Source organism: Colobus angolensis, unplaced genomic scaffold (genome assembly GCF_000951035.1).
Source record: "Colobus angolensis palliatus isolate OR3802 unplaced genomic scaffold, Cang.pa_1.0 Scaffold131, whole genome shotgun sequence".
In the NCBI taxonomy this organism is placed as follows: domain Eukaryota; kingdom Metazoa; phylum Chordata; class Mammalia; order Primates; family Cercopithecidae; genus Colobus; species Colobus angolensis.
The window spans coordinates 859,858-878,231 of record NW_012114364.1 but is presented as its reverse complement, the minus strand read 5'-3'; the positions used below and the strand labels follow the sequence as shown (position 1 = coordinate 878,231).

The following is an 18,374-nucleotide window of genomic DNA, read 5'->3' as shown; positions in this document are numbered from 1 at the left end:
GTATATAGATTGAGCAGCCCTAGATCTACTCTAAAGCTTAGAACTATAACACCTTGAAGTCTGACATAATATTCACGGGTCCCAGAAAGGACTTGCCATTTAACTAAAAAGTACTATCTCTTTCCATTAAGTAACCTAAAAGGTCTTTTCCCTCCATAGTTTTTCTGATTGTAACGTTTCCATCATATTGGATATTTCGCAAGGTATGAAGATTAAAATACAAAAAAAAAAAACCACTAAGATTTTTTTCTATAGACAGGTCAAAGTACTTTGATATAGCATCAATATTTTAAATTATATAAAAGAGATGTTCATAAATCCTACCAGATTAAAACTGGGGGGGGAATCTCATGAAAAAGATTCACTGTGGCATAATTAATCCCTTCCTAGGGGATGTAGAAGCAACTTTTGATTTGTGCTACTGCTAGGGGCAGAAAGATAGTAATTGAAGATAAAATTTTGAGAATGAGAAATAGACTGGGGTTGAAGGTTGCATGAGCAAGCACATTTTCTCAGATGGGAAAGGCTCAGTAAGGCTTTTTCCAAGACCTCAGTATAGACTGCATCAATAACACTTACCAAACCTATAGGATTCTCTGATCCTGCTTGAGAGAAGAAAAGAGGATGGAGGTGGCACTCCTAGCTCTCCAAGACACTGGGATTCTCTTGGACAGAGTTTCATCATGGTATAGGCAAAATCAACTGATTCGCAGGGCATCTTCAGACAATTATACCACATGATTATCTCAGATTTATCTTTGGCCAGTCTCCCAAGGTAGGACTGGGTGGTCGTATGGGCTCATGCCACCTTGAACGTCCCCTATCAAAGTATTTTTGGGTTTTTTGTTTGTTTTTGAGACAGAGTGTCATTATGCCATCCAGCCTGGGGTACAGTGGCACAACCAAGGTTCACTGCAGCTTCGACCTCTTGTGCTCAAGTGATCCTCCCACCTCAGCCTCCTGAATAGCTGGAACTACAGGTACATGTCACCATACCTGGCTAATTGTTTTTTTATTTTTTATTTTTACAGAGATGACGTATCCCTATGTTGCCCAGGCTGGTCTCGAACTCCTGAACTCAAGCAATCCTCCTCCCAAAGGGCTAGGGTTACAGACGTAAGCCACCATCCCTGGCTATTTTTTATTTATCTGCATCCACGATGACAGGGACTACATCTACTGTTCACCAATATTCACTAGTGCTCAGCACAGAGTCTGACACATATCAGGGCCTCAAATTTTTGTTGAATAAAATCAAGTAACAAGAAAGACTGCCAGATCATGATCAGGTGTCATGAAAAGCCATGGACAAGAGCCAATTTCTCCTTCTTTAGATGAAAATTAGAAAGGTAAGTTACATTGTTCTCTTTTTCCAGTTGCGGACCAGTTTGGAAAGGAAAACAGAAGAAGTAAACCACTCTTAATCAGTAGTACTGAATGATAAAATTGGTAAGTTGGTTTTCTATGTGTTTTTTTTTTTTTTGAGATGGAGTCTCGCTCTGTCACCCAGGCTGGAGTGCAGTGGCGCGATCTCAGCTCACTGCAAGCTCTGCCTCCTGGGTTCATGCCACTCTGCCTCAGCCTCCCGAGTAGCTGGGACTACAGGCGCCCACCACCACGCCTGGCTAATTTTTTGTATTTTTAGTGGAGTCAGGGTTTCACCATGTTAGCCAGGATGGTCTGGATCTCCTGACTTCGTGATCCTCCTGCCTCAGCCTCTCAAAGTGCTGGGATTACAGGCGTGAGCCACTGCCCCTGGCCAATAAAATTGGTTTTCTTAATCGAGACTCAGAATGATGAATCCCTACCAGGGGACAAAACTCATGAGGACAAAGCAGAATGTGACAAGGTCGAAAAGAAGGACTTCCAACTTTATTTTGAAGGGAAAAAAGAAAACATTCCACAAACTGCAAAACTGGCTATCATAGAACATGTCTGACAAAAGAAAAACTTAAAAGAGGAGCCCAAAAATTACCAAGAAAAAAAAAAAACCTCAAAAGTACTGCCAAGCACCTTTTAGGGTCTTGATTCAGTAAGGCAACCTCCAAAGTACTTTCTTATGTCACCTAAAATGAAAGTAAATCTCAAACACAGGCAAGTAAAAATAATTCCATGGATATTAACAAAATTTGGTGAGTTGGGAGCTACCTCTAGACTACAGCAGAAAAAAACACACACACACACACAGATAAGACACTATCTTCATGGTATACAGAAAAAGTACCTAGGGCCATATCTTGGCTCTACCACTTACTGGCCATATGACTTTGAATAAGTTCCTTTTACCTAAATGTAAAACCTGAAACTAGAAAAACTCTGTAAGATAACCTAGGAAATACTACTCTGAATATAGGAACTGGCAAAGATTTCGTAACAAATATGCCAAAAATAATCACAACAAAAGCAAAAACTGACAAGTTAGATCTAATTAAACTTAAGAGCTTCTATACAACAAAAGAAACCATGAACAGAGTAAACAGACAATCTACAGAACGGGAGAAAACTTCTGCAATCTATGCATCTGACAAACATCTAATATCCAGTATCTATAAGGAAGTTAAATAAATTTACAAGAAAAATAAATATTAAAAAATGGGCAAAGGACACGAATAGACACTTTTCAAAAGGAGACATATATGTGGCCAAAAAGCATATAAAAAAAGCTCAACATCACTGATCATTAGAAAAATGCAAATGAAAACCACAATGAGATGCCATCTCACACCAGTCAGAATGGCTATTGTTAAAAAATTTAAAAATGACAGATGCTGGCAAGGCTGCAGAGAAAAGGGAATGCTTACAGACTATTGAGAAGAGTGTAAACTAGTTCAACCATTGTGGAAAGCAGTGTGGCAATTCCTCAAAGAGCTAAAACCAGAACCACCATTTGACCCAACAATCCCATTACTGGGTATACATCCAAAGGAATATAAATCATTCTACCATACACGTGTATGTTCATTACAGCACTATTCACAATAGCAAAGACATGGAATCAATCTAAATGCCCATCAATGATAGACTAGATAAAGAAAACATGGTACATATACACCATGGAATACCATGCAGTCATAAAAAAAGAACAAGATCATGTCCTTTGCGGGAACATGGATGGAGTTGGAGGCTATTATCCTTCGCAAACTAACACAGGAATAGAAACCAAATACCACATGTTCTCATGTATAAGTGGGGGCTAAATAATGAGAACACATGGACACATATAGGGGAACAACACACACTGGAGCCACTTGAGGGTGAAGGTAAAAGGCGGGATAGGATTAGAAAAAATAACTATTAGGTACAAGGCTTAGTACCTGGGTGACAAAATAATCTAAACAACAAATCCCCATGACATGAGTTCACCTTTATAACAAACCTGCACATATACCCCTAAACTTAAAATAAAAGTTTTCTTAAAAAGAAGAATAAGTCGTGCATGTAATCCCAGCTACTTGGGAGACTGAGGCAGAAGAATCATGTGAACCCGGAAGGCAGAGGTTGCAGTGAGCTGAGATTGTTCCATTGCACTCCAGCCTGGGCAACAGGACGAGACTCCGTCTCAAAAAAAAAAAAAAAGATTCCTGATCTGTAAAATGGGACTATTTATAGCAACTTCCCAGACTATTGTAAAAATCAACTGGAACCGCATAGGTGCCTGGTACAAGGTAGGCATCGTTTAAACATTTTTAATCTAAAAAGAAAAGAATACATTAGAAAAATACAGACCTGAAAACTCTGAGTAAAGACAGAAGACAGAAAATTTTAAACATCATAAAAGTATACTTCTAACTATATTTGTAATCCTTCTTAGCCAAGAATTAAGATGGTAAATGTCTCCAGCCTAAAATAATTTTTTTGATTCCAGAGGAATGGAGAAGAGAATTTTAGTTCACTATAAAGAAAAATAGGCCAGGGCGATTGCTCACACCTGTAATCCCAGCATTTTGGGAGGCCAAGGCAGGAAGATCCTTCAGTACAGGATTATAAGCCTGCAGTGAACTATGATCACACCACTGCATCCAGGCTGGGTGAGAGGGCAAGACCTTATCTCTAAAATACAATAAAAAATATATATAATTTTTTTAAATGAAAATATCCAAAAAAAGAGAAGAGATTATCTTATGAGGCATGCTCTCCACTCCAGGAATGAATTTATTTAAAGATTTCTGCAATTGTTGGAACATGACCTTTAAAGGACCTTCTAATGCTAAGATTTGAAAAAGTAAAGAATACTTCATTGAGAAGTGTTTAAGACTTCATATTACTGATTAAATTTGTCAGAGATAAAAGTTTGAACTGCCAACATACAGAACCTAACAAGTAGCAGGGCCAGATTTAACTCTTATTTAATGTGAGTCATTAATTTTCCCATTAATAATTTTCATGCTTTCAAGACTACCAACTCTGGTGTCTCGTATGTTAAATAATGTGAAAGAAGCCTATCTTATATAAATTTACAAGCCTATATTCTAAAATATCTTTAATAAATATACCTTGTCAAAAGTTTGATTCCCTTTCTCAATGATTTCTATAATTCTATAATTAAATAACATACATTAGATAACTAATGCTTTATTCACAATGTCTCATATTCAGATGCCATTTGTGTTCTCCCTTGAGACTACAGAAATCTGAAAAAAAACTAGTTCTCCAACAGTTATCCTCAACCCTCCATCCCAATATCAGCAGAAATTAGATGAAGAATAACCAAACACCATTATTAAGACACTGACACACTTGACATTTTCTCCAAGATCAATGGTTAAAACTGGTTTCAGGAAAAGCAAAGAAAACACACTCACATCCAGGCTCAACCCAGAAAAGGTTTTCTGAAGCTCCTTGGCAAATTCCAAATTATGTAGCACTTCTTCATATTTCTCTACTGCTTCCTACCAAATAGGAAAAGAAAATATTAATTTTGTGACTGTTTAAGTATAAATATGTGAAAATAAGTGTTTCTTAAACACAGAAGAGATTTAAGACCTTATCACTATTTACTATACATACACAAAAAAAGTACTTGCCTAAAGAAAAAGGAGAAAGAGTATTAATACAAGTTATATTAAGTTGCATTTAAAAATTCAATTCTAATGCCAGAAATTTAATTTTTATATTAGAAATATGAGTCCCAATTTTACCCCTATAAAGTCTAAGATCAGAAAGGCCCGTTGGTTTTAACAGCACTGAGCCAATAGGATTTCTCTGTTAATATTCATTCACTACTCAAACATATTACACAAATAGCATGGTGAGTATCAAACAGATGAACAACCAACTTCAAGACATTTATAATTTGGTGGAAAGACTTAGAATAATTACCTATAACAGACAAAACTAAATATTATAACAAACAATATGCAATGTCCTACAGGAAATTTAAAGGAGCAAAAATTTTTTTAAAGATTTCCCAGATGAACAATACTGACAGAAAAGAGGAGGGGCATTTCATGGGACTTTAACTCAAATCTATATGGAAAGAGAAAGGACCGATCTGAAACAGAACAAGGTGAAGAACCTGCACAACCAGATACATATTATAATTAAAAGAGTAAAGTATTACACTCCAAGGTATCTACCCAAAAGAACTGAAAACATGTCCACATAAAGACTTGTATATAAATGTATACAGCAGTATAATATCCCAAAATGAAAACAATCCAAATATCCAGCAACTGGTAAGTGGATAAACAAAATGTGGTACACGCATACAATGGAATACTAGTCAGCAACAGAAAAAAATGAAATACTGGTATATGCTATATAACATGGATAAACCTCAAAAATATTATGCTAAGTAAAAGAAGCAAGATGCAGAAGACTATTTTATGTGAAATGTTCAGAAAAGACAAATTTATAAAGCTAGAAGGTAAATCAGAGCACAAAAGAGAACCTTGAGGGGATGATAGGAATACTCTACAATGAGACTGTGCTAACAAGCTCGATAACTCTACAAATTTACTAGAAACAAATGTATGCTTAGAATGGGTTTACTTTGTGTGAAGTACATTATATCTCAATAATGTTGAAAAAATAGACTAATATTAAGTCTTTATAAAACTACAGAATACGAACTCCTATGTAATACCAGTATTAGTATAAATTGGTACAATAATTTTGGAAAACAGTTCAGTATTTTCACCTATTAAGTTAATCATAAGCATGTCCTACAGCCTAATGATATACCTTGAAAAAAAAATCTTACCCCTGATTCTCAGTAACACCTAAAATATTCCTCAAAGTAAAATTCTTCATAGCGACAAAAAAAAAAAAAAAAAAACCTCAAGCATCCATCTATTTACAGACTAAAATTAAGTAGAGAGAACCAAATAAAATACAGGCACTTGTATTGATATAAAAACACTAAATATAATGAGTAAAAAAAGCAAACTGCAGAACATATAGCATGATACCACTTACTATAACGTACAAAAAAAGCAACTCAAAAAAAAAAAAAAAAAGCTCTTAAAAGCAAGGGAAAACTTCAGGGTCATGGTTACAGGAAACAGAAAGTACCACACTAGAAAGGAGCCTCAACACTGTTAGAAACATACTATTTGAGTTGAGAGTTGGGTTCTGGTGCTTGCTTTATTATGTGTTATAACTTACATGGAATACATTGTTTCCACCATATATTTTATAATAAAAAGGTATAGAAGTCTTCCTGCTACAGAAATTAGAATGAGCAGATAACATTACCAGGATATGCAGTCCTCAGAGGGATGTAAAACTATAAAGAAATACTCCTCCATATCTACTCCCAAGTGGTATTAACTTTGACTCAAAAAAAGCAGCATCAGCTGGGAACTACAACTTTCCATCATCTAATGTAGACCTATCCTTTCATTTTTCCTTTCTTTACTAAGTGAAGAAGGTATCCCCTTGCCACCCCCACTTCTACCTGTGCCCTGGATCCTACTGAACTCTGCCTCCATACAAAACTTTCCTTTAGGATTCCCTCTTTAAGGTCTTCTAACAGAGAGCTGCTCCGTCTCTATTGATGCTTAAGTCAGCATTTTACAAGTTCATGTCATCCCCAATCTAAACAAGAAAAATTAATTCTTCTGTGACAACTACTTCCCTCCAGCATTACACAAATTCAAACGTGTTTTCAGTCTCCAGTTCTTCAGACCTCATCAACCTGGATTCCATTTCCACCAGAACTGTTTTAGCTGAAGTTAGCAATTGTCGATGTCATCCTTTAAAGCTATGGATCTTTTATAGCTCTCATTTTGGTTGACTTAGCAGCAGCCTTCAACAAGAAGGCACACTCCTGCTCTACAGACATTTCTTGTTTCTCCTAACACTAAACTTCCATTTTTCCAGCTGGTTATTTACTAGCAATTTTTCCATTAGCTTCTCTCACCTGTTTTTAGCACCTGTAAAATAGGAGTAATAGAATCTACCTCACAAAGATGCTGCACAATCTAAATGATTGCATATGTATAAAACACTCAGAATGATGCCTGATCCTAATAAGTACACCGCATTTTTAGCCATTATTGTCCAAACATTAAATGTCAGAGTTCCTCAGGATTCTGTCCTAGGCTTCACTACTCTGCTTTCCATACTCTCACCCAAGACAGTCTCATCTCCTTTAATGATTTCAAGTAGTGGTCATACAGGTGATATTTCTATCGGCTAAACTTCTCCATGCTCCAGACCCATTTACCTAAACACCTGGTACCAGACACTGATGTCTACCAGGCACATTAAAACCAACAGTACAAAATTGAGCTCTTCATCCTACTCCATCCTCCCAAAACCTCCTTCTGCCCCAGTGGTCCCTCGTTTAATAAATGATTTTACCATCCATCCATTGTTCAAGCAAGAAACCTGAAACCACTCTCAGCTCTACCCTCTACTCCTACCATCCAGTTACCAAGCCATGCTGATTTTACCTCTCAAATCCAGGTACTTGATTCAAGTCCCTCTGCCACTGCCTTAGTAGGGCTCCCATAATCATTCACCTAGACTACAGGCAACTCTTTTCTAATTTCCTTACATCCATACACCATCTCCAAACCATACTTCACACTTCAATCAAAGTGATTTTTTTAACTAAAAATCTGTAGTTGTTCCCTGCTTAAATGTATCTGTACCATTTCTGATGTCTCTGGGAAAAAGTAATTTTCAAATGGTGCACAAAGACCTACCCCCTCCAGCTTCATCACCCATCCACATGACCTTCTTTACAGTTTCTGAAAAAGGCTCTTTGTAAAAAACCAAAAATCTGTTCCTTCTCAGAGCCTTTACACATGCAAGCATCTGCCTAGCCTTCTGTTATTCTTCTTCCTCCCTACCCCCTTTCACTGGCTAAATCTCATTCATATTTTAGGTCTTAACTAAAGTTCTTCCTTTCTTAGGGCAGCTGGCCTTAACTCTCTAGACTAGGATGGATCCTGCAGTACAATGTCTTTTCATCCTGTACTTCACCTTCTTAACATCCATCATATCTGTATTTGCTTATTCCCCACTCTCTTCCCCATTACATTATAGACTACATGTGGTAATGATCATATTTGTCCCCTAGGTATTATAACCCTAATATTAAGTACAGCACCTCCTAGAGTAGATACTTAATATATCTTGTTGAATGAATAAAAGATAGTTCAGATGATCTTAGAGAGCATCAGATATGCTCAAGATTCTGAACAATTTAAAACTTTTGAAAGAAATCATATAGTGAGAGCTGTTTCAAAAAAAGCACACCACAAACAATAGGACTGGTGAATTGAAGGTAGGATCTCAAGACAAGGATATTAACTAGGAAGCGTACGTAAAGTTTACATGGCTTGCCTTGACTAGGCCAATAGCAATGGAATTACAAAAGAGGGAAGATTCTATATTTTTTATGAGTTTACTACAGATGTACTAAATATAACACAGGATCACAGTTCAGCAGCAAAAAAAAGGATACCAAATTCTAATTCTTTAACAACAAAAACTTCAGCAGAACCAAAGACATCAAGTTCCCCTTGCCTATTGCTTGAGAATTCACTTGAATCTCAGCTCCCCATTTCAAATCCAGATCTGAACCAAACATACTAAAGTTATAAATGTAACAATTTAAATCATTCAAATTATAAAGTTACATTAAATTATTACAAGTTAAAGTGACTCCAAAAACAACTTCATTAGACATTCTTTCTATTATTTGAAAAGAGAAACCTATGTTACCAATTTAACATAAACCTTATGTAGCTTAGCCTTGACAGATCCCTTAAGAGTTACTACTTCAAAGAGCCTGCAAGAGCCATATAGAACATTACAAGTTTTATTTACATTATATAAGTACTTGAGTTAAAAAAGCAAATCAAACTAAAGTTATAAAACATCACAAATAATACTGAAAATACAATATCAAATCAAATACAACTGAACCAGTGCTTGAAGGAAAATTCAGTCTTCAAGAAATTTTAGAAAATTTTCACAATTTGAAAAGCAAATAACCAAAAAACAAAAAAGCAGAAAAATTTTTAAAAAGTGGAATAAAGTCCAAAGCTGACTTTGGGTGGGGGGGAGGAATATACCCCTAGACAATATAAGAGTAAACTGAGGAAATAAAACCACACAAAACTAGAAAATTACAACAGAAACAGGCTGTGTTACACTTTTATTAAAAACTACTTGGCCCTAATCTATGGAAATGAATTTTTAAAACTAAATAAAACAGGTGATTTTCAATGAGAAGTTTTTAAAAACTGATGCCAAAAGAAATCTAAACAAAATCAATTTCCAAAAGAAAAAATAGAGAATATTTTCAGAGCTCCCTCCTCAAAGAGAACTAGGCACAGACAGTTTCACACAATAATCCAACCAAACTTTAAAGACCATGTATACTAGAAACACTGCCACAGTATTAAAACAACAATGAAAGAATTGGTGAGTGAGGAGATGGGAGCACAGAGAATTTTTAGGGCAGTGAAACTATTCTGTATGGCATTACAATGGTGGATCCATTTGCATTTAACAAAACCCATAGAGCTGGGTGCTGTGACTCAACGCCTGTAATCCCAGCTACGCAGGAGGCTAAGAGGGTCGCTTGAGCCCAAGAGTTCAAGGCTGCAATGAGCTATGAGATTGTGCCATTGCACTCCAGTCTGATGAGAGAGATCCTGTCTCTTAAAAACAAACACATACCAACAAAAACCACAGAATGTACAGCATCAAGAGTGAATCCTAATGTAAACTCTAAACTATGAACTTTGGGTGATGATGATAATGCATCGATGTAGATTCATAGAAAGTAAAAAATGTATTTCTCTGATGAGAGATGTTTACAGTGGAAGAGGTTGAGCTTGGGTGGGGTGAAAGTGCCACTCCAGTGAATGCATGAATAATAAGCAAACAAATGCTATTGCTGATGTGCACAAGATTTGAGTGGTATTCCCTTAAGTAAAAACCTAGTCGAGAACAAGACCCTAACTCCCTTTTATTCGGTGAAGGCTGAGAGAGTGAGGAAGCTGCAGAAGAAAAATTGGGAGCTAGCAGAAGCTGGTTCATGAGGTTTAAGGAAAGAAGCCATCTCCATCACATAAAAGAACAAGATGAAGCAACAAGTGCTAATGTAGAAGCTGCATCAAGTTAGCCAGAAAATCTAGCTAAAATAATTGATGAAGCTCACTACACTAAACAACAGAGTTTTAATGTAGATGCAAGAGTCTTCTATTGGAAGAAGGTGCCATCTAGGACTTCCATAACTAGAGATAAGAAGTCAATGCCTGGCTTCAAAGCTTCAAAAGACATGCTGACTCTCTTGCTAGGGTCTAATGCAGCTGATGACTTTAAGTTAAGGCCAATACTCATTTACAATTCTGAAAATCCTAGGACCCTTAAGAATTATGCAAAATCTACTCTGTGCTTTACAAACAAAATAACAAAGCCTGGATGATAGCACACCTTCTAACAGCACTGCTGACTGAATATTTTAAGCCCACTGTTGAGACCTATCATTCAGAAAAAAAAGATTTCTTTCAAAATATTACTGCTCATTGACAATGCACCTTGTCACCCAAGAGCTGTGATGGAAATATACAAAGGAATCATGTTGTTTTCATGTCTGATAACATAACATACATTCCACGGCCCATGGATCAACGAGTAATTTTGACTTTCATGTCTTAAGAAATACATTGGTCCGGGTGCGGTGGCTCATGCCTGTAATCCCAGCACTTTGGGAGGCCGAGGCAGGCAGATCACCTGAGGTCGGGATTTCGAGACCAGCCTGACCAACATGGAGAAACCCCGTCTTTACTAAAAACACAAAATTAGCTGGGCATGGTGGCGCATGCCTGTAATCCTAGTTACTCAGGAGGCTGAGGCAGGAGAATTGCTTGAACCTGGGAGGCAGAGGCTGCAGTGAGCCGAGATCGCGCCATTGTACTCCAGCCTGGGCAACAAGAGCAAAACTCCTTATCAGAAAAAAAAAAAGGAAAGAAATACATTTTGAGAAGGCTATAGCTGCCATAGATAGTGATTCATCTAATAGATCTGGGCAAAATAAATTGAAAAGTTTCTGGAAAAGATTCCCCACATTCTAGATGTCATTAAGAACATTTGTGGTTCATGGGAGGATGTCAAAATATCAACATGAACAGGAGTCTGGAAAAAGCTGACTCTAACACTCATACATGACTCTGAGGGGGTTCAGAACTTCAGCAGAGGAAGTTACTGCACATGTGGTGAAAACAGCAAGAGAACTAGAAGTAGAGCCTGAAGATTTGACTAATTGCTGCAATCTCAGGATAAACTTTTAATAGATGAGGAGTTGCTTCTTATGAATGAGCAAAGAAAGAGATTTCTTGAGATAGACTCTACTGGTAAAGATATCATGAACATTGTTGAAATGACAACAAAACCTTTAGAATTTTACATAAACTTATAGTTGATAAAGCAGCAGCAGCAGGGTTCGAAAGACTGACTCCAATTCTGAAAAAAGTCCTACTGTGGGTAAAATCCTATCTAACAGCATCACATACTACAGAGACATCTTTCATGAAAGAAAGAGTCCATCAACGTGGCTAATTTTACTGTTGTCTTATTTTAAGAAACTGCCACAGCCACTCCAAGCTTCAGCAACCACCACCCTGATCTATATCAGTAATCAACACTGAGGTAACACCCTCGTCAACCAGCAAAAAGATTACAACTCACTGAAGGCTCAGACGATTATTAGCATTTTTTAGCAATAATTTTTAATCAAGGTGTGTACCTTCTTTTTGACACAGTACTACTGCACACTGAAGAGACTACAGTATAGGACAAACATAACTTTTACATGCACTGGGAAACCAAAAAATTTGTGTGACCTGCTTTTTGCAATCTTCACTTTATCATGGTGGTCTGAAACAGAACCCACAATATCTCTGAGGTATGCCTATACTGGTAACAGTTCTCTGAAGATTCTATTTTTTTCCTTCTGACTTACCTGCATTTTCTAAATTTTCCACCTTATATATTGCATGTATGAGGTGTGATTTCTCAAAAGTAGCACCAACTACGTGCTTAGTTACATCTAAAGACCTAACATTCATTTTATACTTAGTAAATCTACATGTAATAAATATTTTATATACCTACTACATGCTATATTCTATGCACTAGGAATACAGCAACTAACAGACAAAATCCTTACTTTCATGGAACTTACATTGTAAGGGTAGGAAAGAAACAAAATAAAACTTCATAGCTTGTCAGAGAAGTGCTAACTTCTATTAAGAAAAATTAAGCAAGGAAAGGAGCTAAGAAGTGTGAATGGGGAAGTGGTAGTGGGGTGAGAGCAGATCTCACTGTGGGTACCTTCAAATAAAAAGATGGAGGAGGTTGGGAATTGAGCCATTGAAACATCTGGAGAAAGAGCATCCCAAGTAGTAGGAAGATCATGTGCAAAAAGCCCTGCAGAAGTGTGCCTGGGATGTCTGAGGGGCAGCAAGGAGGCTAGGGTAGGTAGACTGGAGCTAGTGAGGGGCAGCAAGGAGGCTAGGGTAGGTAAACTGGAGCTAGCGAGGGAAAGAAGAGCAGGAAATGGAGTCAAAATGTCAAAGGAAATAGGAAGGATATTCTGTAGTGCTTTGTAGACACAGTAAGGACATTTTACCACCAGATGTGAACAAATGGGGACTTCTGAGCAGAGGAATAACCATCATGACTTGCATCAGAAGACGATCACTGAATTTACTACGTTGAACAGACTTGGAGAGGGCAGAAATAGAAAAACCTGCGAGGAAGAAGTAATTACTACTATAATAAGTACTGCAGATGAAAGATTATACAGCCTGGATGAAGATGGCAGAAATGGTCAGTTTCCTGATTTACCTTAAAGGGAGAAGTGAGCAGACTTGCTGATGAGCTGGACGTGAGCTATGAGGAAAAAGGAGATAAATTCTCCAAGATTTTTGGCAACTCCTTCTTGTTGATCAAGCCATCAACTCACACAGCTAAGATTAGAGGAGAAGCAGATTTTGGGGAACAGGGAAAAATTACAAAGTGTCAGATAGGCAAATGGACACAGAAATACTGAGTTCAGAGGACTGATCTGTTGGCAATATAAATTGGGCAGTTGTCAGCATATGACTCCAGATAACAAAGTTCATACATTTATTATAGAAGCAACATGTGGCTATAAAGACAGTAATGAAATATTAAGAATGAAGTTTGCCTGGCTGGAGCAATTAATATAGCATGTCCTTAACATTTCTTAGAGAGCTACCATGGGAATGATCAATCTCCAACCCCCTCTCCCCGATGTTTCTCAAAAATAAAGAACACAATTCTAACAGGACACTTTATTGAAGAATATTTACACACACAAAAAAAAGTTTTATCACTTTAAGAGTTACTGAACACACCATGACTTCAAAACAAAGCCACACTGAAATGCTGCATGTCCAGCTAGGTCCTCTCCCCAGCTAAGTGAGCACACCATTCACAGAGCTCACACAATTCGAATATGTGTCTCAGCAAAATTATAACTTACTACATCACAAAAATTCTGGGTCAGTGAAGAGGAGTCACTATGGAATGGGAAAAGTCCTTGAATGCCAGTATCTATGATGTATAGCCAAAAATTTTAGTTGAAAGGCATAAAGACAGAAGACCCACAAACAAGATCAAATAATCTTCAAATAAATGTGTCCCTTCTTAGCCAGGAGACATGATCAAGTCAAAATGGCAAACATCCACAAAGCACTGTTTCCTTTCCACATTGCAAACTCTCCTTCACAAATTACATAAAATTTGCAATTACCAGGTATATCACTGACAAGTTAACCAATGGAAAAAATGCAAGTAGCCTAATGTTTATAGTAAGTTTTTTTTTTTAAAGGCCAGATATCTATCAGATAACATGCCTCCTGAGAGGGGACACGAAAATCCAGGATAGAAAAGTAGGAAGAGACCATGAAAGGAATTAAGGTGAGGCAGCTAGAGAAAACTAAGGTAAGCTACAGTAAATATTCTTTCACATTTTGGAGCACAAAGATGTCAGGTTTAGAATACACCAGTGAAGAGCTGAAAGAGTATGCCCTTCTCTTCTCCTTCAGTCCACTCTGGCACGTAAGTTTAATTTAAATCTGTATGTTAACTCTTAGTGACAGTCTACAATTTCACTCCTGTTTAACAATCTACACCCCGATGCATACTGTCTTCTAGTCAACAGAAAAAAAAAGTCGTATCTGAGATCTAACAGGCACAAACAACAAAGGCTTCTGAAACAGTTTTGAACAAACTGTGGATTTTAACTGTTATAAAAACTCTAGTCTCACTAAATCCATGTAGAGTTTTATTAAGAAAAGAAAACCAGCAAGTCTTACTAAAAGATCATAAGCCACTTACCAACTGGTCTGGATTAAGTTGCTCTCCACTTTTCAGGCGATCCTTATAATCTTCCAGTTTGAGCTACAAAAGAGAAACTTGTATCTACTATAGTCTGATACAAAATTCAGAAGCAAATAAACTAAATGCCAGACTTTGTCTCTAGGGAAACAAAGTCCTTGAAGCAAGCTATCAATCTGCAAGACTACCATTTTACTATAAGGCACGCAGCAACTGTAGATGAGTTCCAGTCAGGGGAGAAAAAATACACAGAATCACATGAATCTGGAATTACAAAAGTTAAGCAGTAATAAAACTAATTTCTCCTAATGACTCTATTAATAACAAACTAGACTACTTATCCCATGGGGACTTACCTAGTAAATCATATGTCACCAACACAGTAGTTTCTCAACAAGGGACAATTTTGTCCCCCAAAGATACCTGGCAATGTCTGGGGATATTTTTGGTTATCACAACTTGGGAGAGGGAAGGGAGGTGAAGAGTGCTACTGGTATCCTGTGGTTAGAGGCCAGAGATGCTGCTAGGCATCTTAAAATGCACAGAACAGTCCTTTACAACAAGGAATTATCCAGTACAAACGTCAGTGGTGTAGAGGTTGAGAAGCCCTACTCTAATCTTATTCTTAAACTGTTAGTTCAGTTACCTGTTGAATTATGTGGCATTTTCCTAAAAGGAAACTCCTATTGGAAGTACAGAAACATAAAAGAATTCTTTTCTATCATTAAAGTAGGCTCATCCTGAAGCTATTTTTCATATTATATTTGATACTTAAGGAAATTATGAAAGATAAATTGCATTTATTGGCCCCATAATAATGACATAAACCCACTATGGTATTTTTTTTTTTTTTGAGATGGAATCTCACTCTGTTGCCCAGGCTGGAGTGCAGTGTCGCGATCTTGGCACACTGCAACCTTCACCTACCAGGTTCAAGCGATTCTCCTGCCTCAGCCTCCTGAGTAGGTGGGATTACAGGCACCCCCACCACGCCTGGCTAATTTTTTTTGTATTTTTAGTAGAGACGGGGTTTCATCATGTTGGCCAGGTTGGTCTCGAACTCCTGACCTCAGGTGATCCACCTGCCTTGGCCTCCTAAGCGCAGGGATTACAGGTGTGATCCCCTACCAGGACCGGCCCCACTATGGTATTCTAAAAGCACTTTTTAGGCTCCTCCTGTATTGGTTTTAGTGGCAAAAATCTTTCCCAGAAGGTTGAAAGAAGTACTGGTACTATCAGATAGGTATTCAAAATTAAAGAGCTACTATAGGTAAGCTAGAGAGCATACATATACATATATGTAGGTCCTCCATCTGAGGGAGGCTCTGTCAATAGATCCTGCTTTGACCATTTATCATATTGATGGGGAATCTGTGCTGACCTGGCACTCACCTTATCACACTTGTGATCAACTGCATGCATTAAAAAGACAAATGGTGAGAGCCACAGAGAAGTTACTAGCAACTTGCCCTTTTTACTACTTTCTTAGTTTAAAAAAGAAAAGGAAAAAAGAAAAGAAATAGAGTCAACCAGACGCTTAAGAGTCTCTTCACATCCCTCCATTAAAAGCAACTTTAAGGTTTCACTAGGTCTTGGCACAAAAGTATTTAAGAGCCCATAGGTCCAGACAGTTACTCAACCTCACCTGTCCAAAAGCAGAAGAGAATCATAATACAGCAAAGCAACGTGCAGTCTGTTTCACAGGGTACATGACTCAGGAAATGAGGAAGGATTTAGATCTTTACAATAGCATTTTCTGTAGCTAGACTTAACTCCTGGGTCTCTTTACAAGGCTGACTACAACACTTTCACCCAGCAATCTTAAATCCTCACCTAACAACACAAAAGTAAGTGGTAAAACATTTTCTAGTTCTACCACGGTTAAACCTTCCAATGACTGCAGCAGTAATACTGCAATATCAACTGCTGCAGAAAGTCACAAGGAAAACAAGCTAAAAAATCAGCTATTAACACATCTATGAAAAGAAACATTAATACTACATAAGGAATTAATCTGACCTAAAATAGCTAGCTCTTAAAGTATTTCAACAGCAGCATGCATAATAATTTTACTATGAAGAATATTTTTATTCAGTTGTTTTGACAAATGAAACAGAAAATGTTTAATACTTCCAACATGTAGCCTGCTTGTTTAAAGCAGCTAAACCTAAGGTTAGTTAAATTTTTAGTAAAGAACACCTACGAGCTCTGAAAGAAAAATGTCAGCTCCTTAATCTTTTAAGATCATGCACATACAGAACTGGAAGAAAAAAAAGTTACCTTCTTTTTCTCGATGTTTCTAATTTTGTGTTTAAGGCATATGAGTCCATTTTCAATATAGGTCTCATATGCTTGGGAAGGAGATGCAGCAGAACTCAGAGTAGACTGCAGGGGGCTCAAGGCCCGCTGGCTTTCCCCATGCTGACTGTGGTTCACTTGGGGCTTGGCTGACTTCATATTCCCCTCTCTTTCCTCCTCTGAATGGCCTGAAGGTGACTGGTAACCAAAAGGGGATGGAGAGAGTTGCACCATTGAAACAGATGAGGCTGAAGGAGGTGGGGGAAAGTTAAGTATAAAATTAGGACTAGAGGGACACAGCCAGGCAATAACTTCCCTGGAAAGTCTAGACCACTCCCTTAAATTCTTTTCCACAGAAGTGAGCTCAAAACCCAGTGATGCTTCAGATACTGTACTTCCATCCTACTTTTAAAGTAATTAGTGCCGCTAGCCAATAAGGATAGCCTTTACGTAGGCAAAATCTCCAACATAGAGGATGTTTCCAGAAATTCGATTTTCCACATAGGGAGGAAGAACTGCAATGGCTTCACAGCTCCTTTCCTCTCATGAGGGCAGACCACGTTCTAAATAATTCCCATGGACACGTGATGACACCAAAAGAATAAGCTTCCCACACCGGGACCTAAGGCAGCCACTCAAACCTCTTTACATGATCCTCACCACCAGCCCTAACCTCAATCCTGAACGTTTGAAAGAAAATCCCAAACTCACAACATTCTCTCATAGCTCTAAGTGACCCAGCAGCTTCTTGAACAAGAATGCTAACTTTCCCAATTGCTCTGGGGCCTACAAGGCAATCCATCACTACTGGACATTCACAGCCAGGTACTCTCTCAACCTGCAGGAACTCCGCGTTGATTCTCGGTTTGGTTTAGACTAGCCCAAAACTGCTTACACCCAACCAGTTAAAGCTTGTTCTAGCGAGCCCTTCCCCTGCTCTAAAGAGTGGCCTTTGCGCACTTAGGTATCCCTCCCTCGACCTCCAAGCACCCGCGGTATCCCTTTCTCCCCCCTTAGGAGCATCCCCAAAGCAAGGACAGAACAGGCCCCATACACGCCAGCGAGCACCCCCTCAAGTCTCCGGGCGAGCCTGCGCGAAGAGCACCTCTCCCGAGCGGCCACGGAGAGCCCTGCCGGCACCAACCCCCACCCTTCCCACAGACGCCCCCAGGACGCAGAAACCGCTTCTGCAAGGCCCCAGGACAGGCTGACCTGGAGGAAAACGCACCGGCCACGGCCCACGG

The 18,374-nt window shown here is 38.2% G+C and overlaps 1 protein-coding gene across 6 annotated transcripts in view; it reads right to left on the bottom strand.

The window, feature by feature from the left end:
• Positions 1–18,368, bottom strand: part of CAPRIN2 (caprin family member 2) — a 45,458-nt gene extending 27,090 nt beyond the window's left edge. For 5 of the 6 annotated variants that reach the window (XM_011934091.1, XM_011934092.1, XM_011934094.1 and 2 more), the window contains exons 1-3: positions 17,113–18,281; positions 14,833–14,895; positions 4,803–4,889 (exon numbers count right to left, since the gene is read on the bottom strand). In XM_011934091.1, coding sequence (XP_011789481.1) covers positions 4,803–4,889; positions 14,833–14,895; positions 17,113–17,364 — 402 coding nt within the window. In that variant the 5' untranslated portion in view covers positions 17,365–18,281. Of the gene's footprint in view, positions 1–4,802; positions 4,890–14,832; positions 14,896–17,112; positions 18,282–18,342 lie in introns of those variants that run through there. The other variant, XM_011934093.1, reaches the window with a different exon arrangement.
• Positions 18,369–18,374: the final 6 nt, after the last annotated feature.